This window comes from Tupaia chinensis, unplaced genomic scaffold (assembly GCF_000334495.1).
Source record: "Tupaia chinensis unplaced genomic scaffold, TupChi_1.0 Scaffold146687_1, whole genome shotgun sequence".
NCBI classification, from domain to species: domain Eukaryota; kingdom Metazoa; phylum Chordata; class Mammalia; order Scandentia; family Tupaiidae; genus Tupaia; species Tupaia belangeri.
The window spans coordinates 1,576,671-1,588,566 of NW_006206544.1; the positions used below are offsets into that span (position 1 = coordinate 1,576,671).

The window sequence follows — 11,896 nt, forward strand, 5'->3', positions numbered from 1 at the left end:
AGGGAAAATAACTATTTTGATTTTGGGGCCTGAGTTCAAAATATTTAAACACAGCAAGTAGTCACGTACTTGGATAGACACAGACGTCTATCATATCTTGAGGACGTAGATGTCGGGATTTGCATAGAAGAGGTGATTGCGGCAATCGGAATGAGCGAAGGGGAAGAAATCTCAAGACATTTTGGACCCTGCTTTCAGTCCATGTTTGTGACAGATCTTAGTATTATCTTTGACTACCTTGCATCAATTCACATTTTTAGTTTAAGTAACTCAGGCTCTTTCCAATCTCTTGATCTTTGTACTTGGTGTTTACTTCTAGAACACACTGTTCTTTATTCCTCACAGGACTGACCGCTTCTCAACCATCAACACTCACTGCCCACTCTATGAAGGGCAAGTGCCCTCCCCATCTCTACCTCAGGCCTTTGTTGTTATTGCCAGCTCACTTTCCATAATAATATGGCTTATTTAAATTCAACTCTTGCACCATCCACTAAGATGCAGGCTCAGTACAGCAGGAACCACATCTGCCTTGCATGCAGATCACCATCACCCAGGCCGTGCTGGTATAAGGAAGGTACTTAATATTTTCAAATGAATGAAGAACATGCTGATTCTGATTCCTTGAGGGATTCTAGTATGACCCAGACCTGTCTAACTCTCTGCCTTACCTCCCATCTTCTGTTCCTATATTAGCTAATTCCAAGCTCTTACGGTTTTCTAAACATTCCAGACTTTTCACATTTCTGTGCTTTCTTGTTTCCACTGCTTAAGATGTTCTTCTGTTATTACTTATTTAGGAAATTATTTTATGAGCCTCAAACTTGGCTTGTCACCTTGTCACCTTTTTAATTTGCCAGAGGGCATGTGTATCAACCAAAGAGAACAGAGAGTCCAAGAGAGAGAGGGAAAAAACACCTCCCCATGAAACGTAGTCATGGTGCGATACTTCTTCCATTTCTCCATCTATTTTGAGGGAGCTTGCATAGGTATGCTCATGGTCTCAGCATGTTTCTCAAGCTGCTGTGTCTGGGACTCGAATTGCAAGGTGAGCCATGTGGGATCCAGCTCCTTTAACCATGAGGTCAAGGACTGGCCCCAAGAAAGTATTCTGTAATATATCCTCTCCAAGATTACATTCCTCACACTTACCACATATGATGTAAACTGCAGTGTGCCCATTTCTCCCATAGATTTAAAATGCCTTGAAGTTAGGGAGACTCATGATCTAAATGTTTGTGTCCCCCAATTCATATATAAAATTCTAATCCCTAACGTGATTATTATTATTTTTTGCTATAGGGTGCGTGCACTCGCCAGCCAGACAGAGAGAGACAGAGAGACAGAAAGCGAAAAATTGCCCCCGGGGGGGGAGGACCACGCCACAATCCCTTCTCCGCCATTCTCCTCTTGGGATCTTGGGCACGCACGAACACATGCCCAGCGTGAGTTTAAGCCACCAGGTCCGGGACTCGAACCACAGTCGACTACATGGGAGTCCAGCAACATAGCCGTTACGCTAACTGCTGGTCCCCCTAACGTGATTATTATTAAGAAGGACTTTTGATAGGTATTAGGTCATGGAATTGGCGTCCTTATAAATAAATCCAAGGGAGCTTGTTCAGCCTTCCACAATATGAGGATATAGCAAGAAGGTGCCATCTATGAACCAGAGGCTGGCTCTACTGGTCTTTGAATCTGTTGGTGCCTAGATCTTGAACTTAGCCTCCAGAAGTGTGAGAATAAGTTACTGTTATTTATAAGCCATTTAGTTCACGATATTTTGTTCTAGCGGTCCAAACAGACAAGGAGCATTCATCATTTGAGTTCCTATCTGCAGCCCTTAGTTCAATGCTTGGTATATATAGTTATTTTATAAATATTTGTTAAGTAAAGGACTGGCTGGATGAAGAAAAAGGGAGTAGGCAGGTAGTATATTAGATACAACCAAAGGCAGCTAGAAATATACCTGCTCTCTTCTTTTTTTAGACAGATTTTTGCTATAAGGCATGTGTGCTCACCAGAGAGATAGAGAGACAGGGAGAAAGCACCACCCAGGGAGGATGGCCACACCACAATCCCTTCTCCTCCATTCTCTTCTTGGGATTTGGGCATGCACACACACTCCATTTGGTGTATATGATGTCTTTTGAGAAATATCTATTCAGGTCCTTTACTCATTTATTGGATTATTTGCCTTTCTGCTATTGACTTGTAGAGTGCCTTATATATTTTTGATATTAATACCTTGTCAGATGCATGATATGTGGAAAATAAATGTGGTCCTGAACAATCAATGTGCTAAGAAAAAATTAAAGGGAAAATGTTAAATATCTTAAGACAAACACAAATGCAAACAGAGTACATCAAAGCTTAGACTCTTTTAAGCACTCTAAGAGTGTCTTCATTTGTTAAATCAGATAAAAACAATAGCCTCTATCATTGCTCATTGTAATATTCAAATATGATATATGTGTTGTATTAGTCAGGACTCACCAGAGAAATAGAAAAAATGGGATGCACTAATTTATTAGTTTAAGGAACTGACTCATATAATTGTGGAGGCTTTGTGAGTTCAAAATTTGATGGGTTGATGACTTTGGAAAGAGTTACTCTTTTTTGGACCAGCAGATAGTGTAATCGTTACGTTGCTGAACTCCCATGTAGCCGACCACAGTTCAAGTCCTAGACCCCATGGCTTAAAACTCATGTCAGGTACATGTGTGTGCATACCAAAAATCCCAAGAGGAGCCTGGAGGAGAAGGGATGGCAATTCCCCATGGAGGGTGATTTTTCCCTTTCTGTCTCTCTGGTGAGCAAACGGATCCTATAGCAAGGATATCTCTTGAGAGAAAAAAAAAACCCATTGTTTTGACTGATCTTAGGTGATGAACTTGTTTGTTGATGAAAAAGGGAATGATTTAATTAATGATGCTGTATTATTCTGCTTTATAGTTTTGTTTATTGTAGATGATCTTGCAAGAAACCCCATATTTGAAAATGTGATTATAAAGCATATTAGGTGGTGTTTATTTACACTGCAAAGTAATTTGCTAGTTTACTGTAAATACTCTGTATATGAAACTGCCAATTTTGGGCTGTAGAGACACTGAACAAAACAGCCATCTTGGCACATTGATGATTCAGCAGAAGTAAAGTAGCTTCAAGGTAGATTATCAGAAAATAAGACGTAGATCATTCACTTCTTTGTAAGTATATTCCAAATTTAGACTGCAAGGTATATCTTAAGTTGGCTGAAAATACATATTTTTAAGTTGGAATCAACAGAATTTTTCCTTTTCTAGGTACTAAGCGTATGGTAGAAGGAGCTATTAATCCAGGAGAAACCTGTTTAGTTATTGAAGATGTTGTCACCAGTGGATCCAGTGTTTTGGAAACTGTTGAGGTTCTTCAGAAAGAGGGCTTGAAGGTCACTGATGCCATAGTGCTGCTCGACAGGGAGCAGGGGGGCAAGGACAAGTTGCAAGCACACGGCATCCGGCTCCACTCAGTGTGTACATTGTCCAAGATGCTGGAGATTCTCGAACAGCAGAAGAAAATCGATGCTGAGATGGTCGAGAAAGTCAAGAGATTTATTCAGGAGAATGTGTTTGTGGCAGCCAATCATAATGGTTCTCTCCCTCCTGTGAAGAAGGCACCCAAAGAACTCAGCTTTGATGTTCGTGCGGAGCTGCCCAGGATCCACCCAGTTGCATCAAAGCTTCTCAGGCTTATGCAGAAGAAGGAAACCAATCTGTGCCTGTCTGCTGATGTTTCAGATGCCAGAGAGTTGCTGCAGCTGGCAGATGCGTTAGGACCCAGCATCTGCATGCTGAAGACCCATGTGGATATTTTGAGTGATTTCACTCTGGATGTGATGAAGGAGTTGGCAACTCTGGCAAAACGCCATGAGTTCTTAATCTTTGAAGACCGAAAATTTGCAGATATAGGAAATACAGTAAGAAAGCAGTATGAAGGTAAGTATTATTCAGGAATTTGCAAGAACCAGTAATATAACATAAACTGACTGAAGATAAAAGAGAATGTATTGTAAATTCAACTCTTGCACCATCCACTAAGATGCAGGCTCAGTACAGCAGGAACCACATCTGCCTTGCATGCAGATCACCATCACCCAGGCCGTGCTGGTATAAGGAAGGTACTTAATATTTTCAAATGAATGAAGAACATGCTGATTCTGATTCCTTGAGGGATTCTAGTATGACCCAGACCTGTCTAACTCTCTGCCTTACCTCCCATCTTCTGTTCCTATATTAGCTAATTCCAAGCTCTTACGGTTTTCTAAACATTCCAGACTTTTCACATTTCTGTGCTTTCTTGTTTCCACTGCTTAAGATGTTCTTCTGTTATTACTTATTTAGGAAATTATTTTATGAGCCTCAAACTTGGCTTGTCACCTTGTCACCTTTTTAATTTGCCAGAGGGCATGTGTATCAACCAAAGAGAACAGAGAGTCCAAGAGAGAGAGGGAAAAAACACCTCCCCATGAAACGTAGTCATGGTGCGATACTTCTTCCATTTCTCCATCTATTTTGAGGGAGCTTGCATAGGTATGCTCATGGTCTCAGCATGTTTCTCAAGCTGCTGTGTCTGGGACTCGAATTGCAAGGTGAGCCATGTGGGATCCAGCTCCTTTAACCATGAGGTCAAGGACTGGCCCCAAGAAAGTATTCTGTAATATATCCTCTCCAAGATTACATTCCTCACACTTACCACATATGATGTAAACTGCAGTGTGCCCATTTCTCCCATAGATTTAAAATGCCTTGAAGTTAGGGAGACTCATGATCTAAATGTTTGTGTCCCCCAATTCATATATAAAATTCTAATCCCTAACGTGATTATTATTATTTTTTGCTATAGGGTGCGTGCACTCGCCAGCCAGACAGAGAGAGACAGAGAGACAGAAAGCGAGAAATTGCCCCCTAGGGGGGATGACCACGCCACAATCCCTTCTCCGCCATTCTCCTCTTGGGATCTTGGGCACGCACGAACACATGCCCAGCGTGAGTTTAAGCCACCAGGTCCGGGACTCGAACCACAGTCGACTACATGGGAGTCCAGCAACATAGCCGTTACGCTAACTGCTGGTCCCCCTAACGTGATTATTATTAAGAAGGACTTTTGATAGGTATTAGGTCATGGAATTGGCGTCCTTATAAATAAATCCAAGGGAGCTTGTTCAGCCTTCCACAATATGAGGATATAGCAAGAAGGTGCCATCTATGAACCAGAGGCTGGCTCTACTGGTCTTTGAATCTGTTGGTGCCTAGATCTTGAACTTAGCCTCCAGAAGTGTGAGAATAAGTTACTGTTATTTATAAGCCATTTAGTTCACGATATTTTGTTCTAGCGGTCCAAACAGACAAGGAGCATTCATCATTTGAGTTCCTATCTGCAGCCCTTAGTTCAATGCTTGGTATATATAGTTATTTTATAAATATTTGTTAAGTAAAGGACTGGCTGGATGAAGAAAAAGGGAGTAGGCAGGTAGTATATTAGATACAACCAAAGGCAGCTAGAAATATACCTGCTCTCTTCTTTTTTTAGACAGATTTTTGCTATAAGGCATGTGTGCTCACCAGAGAGATAGAGAGACAGGGAGAAAGCACCACCCAGGGAGGATGGCCACACCACAATCCCTTCTCCTCCATTCTCTTCTTGGGATTTGGGCATGCACACACACTCCATTTGGTGTATATGATGTCTTTTGAGAAATATCTATTCAGGTCCTTTACTCATTTATTGGATTATTTGCCTTTCTGCTATTGACTTGTAGAGTGCCTTATATATTTTTGATATTAATACCTTGTCAGATGCATGATATGTGGAAAATAAATGTGGTCCTGAACAATCAATGTGCTAAGAAAAAATTAAAGGGAAAATGTTAAATATCTTAAGACAAACACAAATGCAAACAGAGTACATCAAAGCTTAGACTCTTTTAAGCACTCTAAGAGTGTCTTCATTTGTTAAATCAGATAAAAACAATAGCCTCTATCATTGCTCATTGTAATATTCAAATATGATATATGTGTTGTATTAGTCAGGACTCACCAGAGAAATAGAAAAAATGGGATGCACTAATTTATTAGTTTAAGGAACTGACTCATATAATTGTGGAGGCTTTGTGAGTTCAAAATTTGATGGGTTGATGACTTTGGAAAGAGTTACTCTTTTTTGGACCAGCAGATAGTGTAATCGTTACGTTGCTGAACTCCCATGTAGCCGACCACAGTTCAAGTCCTAGACCCCATGGCTTAAAACTCATGTCAGGTACATGTGTGTGCATACCAAAAATCCCAAGAGGAGCCTGGAGGAGAAGGGATGGCAATTCCCCATGGAGGGTGATTTTTCCCTTTCTGTCTCTCTGGTGAGCAAACGGATCCTATAGCAAGGATATCTCTTGAGAGAAAAAAAAAATAAGTTACTTGTTCCTCTGAAGGAAGTCTGGAATAGAAGCAGGAAGATGAGGTCCAAAGAGAATTCCCTCTTGCTTGAGGGAGGTCAGTCCTTGTTCTAATCAGGCCTTTAACTCAGTGTATGAGGCCAATGACATTATGAACAACAGTATGCTTTACTCAGAGTCCACAAATTTGAATGAAATCTCATGCAAAGACACTTCACAGAAACATCCAGAAAAATGCTTGACCAAGTACCTGGGTAATGTGATGCAGCAAAATTGATAGCTGACATTAAGTATTGTATATACAGAACACATAGTGTAGATTTTTAGATATTAGTTAGGAAATACTCCCTAGCCAGACTCTGGTCTGGCGCTCTGTCCCCACTCATGTCTGTAAGTAAGGAGCCATGAGAATGTGTATTTTAAGGTCAATGACTTGTGGCTGGATGAAATAATGTGATTTTCATTCTTCTATTCTGAGTTTCTCTGTAAGCCATCTCTGTAAAATTGAGTTATGTTTTATACAAACAGCATAGATAAGAAGAGCTTTTTACTATAAAGTAGAAATTGAACAAAACAGAAAAAAGTGTGTAAGGCACAAACTAGTGTAAACTCCTGGATTGCCATGGCCTAACCCAGGGCCCTGGTCAATGCAGTTCCCTTAAGTAGTTCAAGCAATGAGCTAAAGCATGCCTCCCTTTCTCAGAAAAGGACCCAAAGGGCATGCTTTTTTCTTTCAATCCCTATTAAGAAAATTTCTGCCTGGCAGTCAATGTCTTGAAGAGCACTCAGGTATATATGCATGGGATGTCTTTCATAATATTCCCAGAGGGCTGATGAACTCCCACACTAAAAACTGCTCGTCAGAACGAGGTGGGGAGTAATACGTTATGATGGCATCCACATAGCCTTGGTAATTTCTTTTCAAAATAACTGAAACTCTTTGCTAAGTGCTACCAACTTTCAAGCTAAAATCTCCTGCCATAACGGGGGTGCAAAGGAAGTCAGTTTATATGAGTCACTAACATCACACAGCAATCTTAAAAATAATAGTAAATGACATGTTTGCTTCTGGTAGTGAGAATGGCACCTCCAAGGTAGGAGGCTGCCATCTCCCATTTGTCTCTGCCAGGGGCCATGGAAAGAACCCTGGGCTGTTCCAGTGAAAGATACATTTTGGCAGAGTAGAACTGAATTTGGTAGGGACGTGTGGGTAAGTGGGATAGGAAGGGAAACATCTGAATAAAGGCACCACCATCACCAGCAGTAGGTTTGAGCCAGCATTGCCTGTTAGGCTGGAACTCACCACAGAACTGCATCACTGGCACGCCACCTCCAAACCCAAATGGCTAACATGACACTGCATTTGCACAAATGGCAGCCAGAGACCACATTTAGAATGCTTCATGAGATTTTATTTGATAGTATTCAGTCATATAGATTTTGAGGTAAATATGGAGTTCTAAAAGTACACGAACATTTCATTTTTTTAAATCTTGCATTGGTCACCATCGATGAGTACTTTCTGATCTAGTCCTTATAGATTCATATTCAAATATGCCATGAAGAGGAGATACATGAATTTATATGATGCTATTTATGGATTATAAAAATAGAGAAATACAAAAATAGTATTTAGCAGTAACAGAAAATATATATTTCTTTTTTATTCCACTCCTGTTGAAATTAAACCTAAACACTGAAATAGAGAGTAGTCTGGTTTTTCACATTTACTATAGATTATCAATACAATATTTTTCTTTCTTGAATAATGAAGCACATGACTCAGCACTGTATAATTTGGGCTTTGTTTAAACATTAATTACTATAATCACGAGGGCCACCATTAAAAGCCAACAGAGCAATTCTGTGCTTTGCAAAAGAGAGACTTTCACCAAAGCTAGAGCCAATAGCTTTATTAGAATCAGTTTAAATAGCTAAAGAAGAATGTCAGATTGGTTCACTGGTAAAGGAGTTTGGACATCTGTCTCAGGCATGTGTGAGGAATGGTATTCAGTTAGTAAATATTTTCATTTTCAGTAGTCAGCGCCGAAAAGAAGCTACTTCAAAGAACGGGGTCTTACAGTTCTATAGACGTTCTTTTCCTGCCATGGTAAATAATTATTTGACTTTCTTCATTTGTCTTCATGGAATTAATTATATTTCTTAGAAACAGTGTAAAATTAAAGGCTATTTTTAATTAGAAAATGTTTCCTTGGAAAAATTTTCATGCATGTTAAAATGTACTTTGTTTCAAATACTTAATTTCACTTAAAATGAGAAATCAAAGATGGAACATAGCAATAGAGCAATTTGGAAACTGTCACATTAATCACCACAAAAAAGTTAATTTTTCACAATAGACAACTGATGGTGAACAGCCAATTAAGTACTACACAATTACTCAACGGCTATCCTCAGGAAAGAATTATTCTATTTTATGACCACTAATTGCATGGTCACTGGCCTTAGACATTGTTTAGTTAGGAATTTATTTAAAAATGATAACATTTTGCTTAGAACTTAGAAAGTATATATTTGTTTTAATTTAGAAGAACTGAACACTATTTTAAAGAATTGTTATTTTAAAAGATCAGCATCATGTGGGTGACATCGAAGTTCGTGGCACCTGTTTCACAAATCACCTTAACGCGCCAGATTCACAGCTAAGGGTAAGCCTCTCTTTGGTTCATAAGGGGTTGTCCTGGAAACCATCTTGATGCAGTCGATAATAGGGCAGACACTGAGACACAGAGTACAGCCTGTACAGGTGTCAGTAACAGTGGGAAGGTGTGTCTCTGGATCAAACTGTATAGCCTGCAAACAGAAATAAAGAACATTGATGTCAGCACCCACCAAGCTCAAGAACGCCCCCTTCTTAGCTTTAGTACTTTCCTCCACCCAGTAGAGCTGCACTTTGAGACAATTGTGTCTAGCTGGGTGGGGCAGTGGTAGCAACAGTTGAGCTGACAGAGGAGGAAAAGGAGAGAGAATGAATTCCTTTAAATTAGGAACAGTGTTTAAAATTCCTAGAAGTATTTTTTCTTTAGGGTGGGAGGAAAATGTTTCACAACACAGCAACTTTCCAGTTTCCTTGGTATTGAACAGAGCTCAGGTTTTCCCTGTCCTACCAGGATGGGGTGCCTTCTCCCTGAAAATGTCAGGGATGGGCTAGGAGGGCTTTTACATATCCTCAGACACTCCTGTTCTTCTTTTTCTTCTGGAGAGAGACAGAAAGACAGAAAGCAAGAAACCACCCCCCAGTGGGGATGGCCACACCACAATCCCTTCTCCTCCATTCTTCTCTCGGGATCTTGGGCACACACACACATGCGCCCGGCGTGAGTTTTAAGCCACCGGGTCTGGTATGCGAACCGCATTCGACTATGTGGGAGTTCAGCGATGTAGCCATTATGCTAACTGCTGGTCCCAGACACTCCTGTTCTTGATAGTGGAAAAGAGATACTGTCAGAGGAGGTCATGAATGCCCGTGTTTGGATTTCAAAAAATACATGTCATTTTTAGAAGAAAGCAGCAGAAAAGAATTAGCTCAAGAGCTGGACTTGAGTTTTGAGGATTTTCAAGCAAATTGTAGCCATTGCACTGAATGAAGAGTCAGGACACCTAGCGGTCAGTCTTAGCCTTGACACTACTCAGTTGTGAGGCCCAGAGAGAGGACTTGGGCTCTGAATCTACACAGGATTGCGTGAAACTTGATAATATCTTTCTTTTTATATTATAATACAATCTAGAATAAATAGCAAATGTATTCAGGGTGAAACTTGGAAGTGAGATTATTATTTTTTTTTTAAGTTGTAATGATCATTTTCCTGTTAGAGAGAAACATTTCAACACTGGAAGTAATCAACAAGTTCTAAGTGTTAGGATTCTATCCAAGAGGGACTTCAGGGAAACCATGAGGGGAGCAGGTGGATGAGGCGGAGGAGACGTAAAGGACTCCTCGTGTGGTGGATTCACTTGCAGAACGAATACAATGGTTTTACTCAGACCGTGTACTAATTTAGAGTCATGAGGAAGGGCTGAGGGAAATTGCCAGAGCTAGTAAATCTCCCTCCCAATAATATTCTCTGAAGTCAAGTCGGCAAATATTGCATTTTTAAGTAATTTTGTGATTCTAGTTTTTCTCTATCTCATACTTGTGTTAAAAGCTAATGCAATATATACATATATTTCATTGTATTTAAATATTTTCCTCCTCCAGGGACCAGCAGTTAGCATAATGGCTATGTCGCTGGATTCCCATGTATTTGACTGCAGTTTGAGTCCCAGACCCGGGGGCTTAAACTCACGCCAGGCGCGTGTGTGTGCATGCCCAAGAGGAGAATGGAGGAGAAGGGATTGCAGCATGGCCATCCCTCCTGGGAGATGATTTCTCGCTTTCTGTCTGTCTCGCTCTGTCTTTCTGGTGAGCGCACGTGCCCTATAGCAAAAACCTCTCCAAAAAAAGAAAAAAAAATTTCCTCCTCCAAATGAAGCTACATGTAATTATAATTTTTTCTGTTTTATACATATAAAAGTGAAAATGATCTTTTCAGAGTATGTGTGTGTGTGTGTGTGTGTGTGTGTGTCTTTAAGGAAATAACCTTAAATTTGAACAAAAACTATAGCTATAGCAAATTATGAGAAAATTGTCCACACAAGTTATTGCTATGTTTTGTTGGGTATCATTCTCCCTTAGGCGTCATTTTATATATATAAATAAAAACTCATTGAAGTAATTGACAAAACCTAAAACAATACTTCTAAATTTTGTACTTTGAACATTTGAAAACATACAAAATTTTACATTCAATTGAAATTTTTGATATTTTGCTTTTTATCTTATGAGACAGAAGAGTCAAAGAACTTCCAAAATTTTTTTAAATGCATAACTATTTTTTTTATTAATAAGATAATTTTTAATCAAGTTGTACCAAGGGTAGAGTTTCAAGATAGAAACCATAAGTTCTAACTTTTAAGATATTTGACCTTCAATGCTATGATAGTTATAGGATTCTTTGACTTATCTCTGATTAGTTAACTAGGAGAAAGATGAAAGGAAAGTGAATATAATATGATTAGCATTTTCAAAATAACTGCTAGAGACACCTTTCAGCTAGGAAAAAAAAGCAATAGATTGAATAAAAATTTGATGAAGAACTAATGTCAAATTAAGGAGGAAGAATTTTTTTAACAAATTAAAATGTATCTGTCATAAGAATATAAATGTAAAATCCCCTATGGGACCTGCCCCCAGGTTGAATAAGGTGAATGAATAATCTTCACTTTGTAAAGATGGGGCATTTTATTATTTATCTAGAACATTCTATTGATAGTTTCTTAAATGGATCTTATGTTACTTTTTCATACTACTTTACACCTTGAAATTTTTTTTTGGAGAGTTTTTTTTTTTTTTTTTTTTTTTTTTTTTTTTTAATGGGGGGGGGGTTGTACCAAATACAAAAACAG

General features: G+C 39.2%; 2 protein-coding genes across 2 annotated transcripts in view; one reads left to right on the plus strand and one right to left on the minus strand.

Annotated features, from left to right (window-relative positions):
- Positions 1-498: 498 nt before the first annotated feature.
- Positions 499-4,012, plus strand: LOC102494084 (uridine 5'-monophosphate synthase-like). The gene is made up of 2 exons (XM_014584372.1): positions 499-577; positions 3,306-4,012. Exons 1-2 carry the CDS (start codon positions 499-501, stop codon positions 4,010-4,012), a joined length of 786 nt encoding a protein of 261 aa, XP_014439858.1.
- A 3,808-nt stretch (positions 4,013-7,820) lies between these two features.
- The window catches only part of DPYD (dihydropyrimidine dehydrogenase), a 994,283-nt gene continuing 990,207 nt past the window's right edge, over positions 7,821-11,896 (minus strand). The window contains exon 23 of the mRNA XM_006169013.2: positions 7,821-9,244. Within this exon, the coding sequence (XP_006169075.1) occupies positions 9,074-9,244 (171 nt within the window). The 3' untranslated portion in view covers positions 7,821-9,073. The remainder of the gene's footprint in view (positions 9,245-11,896) is intronic.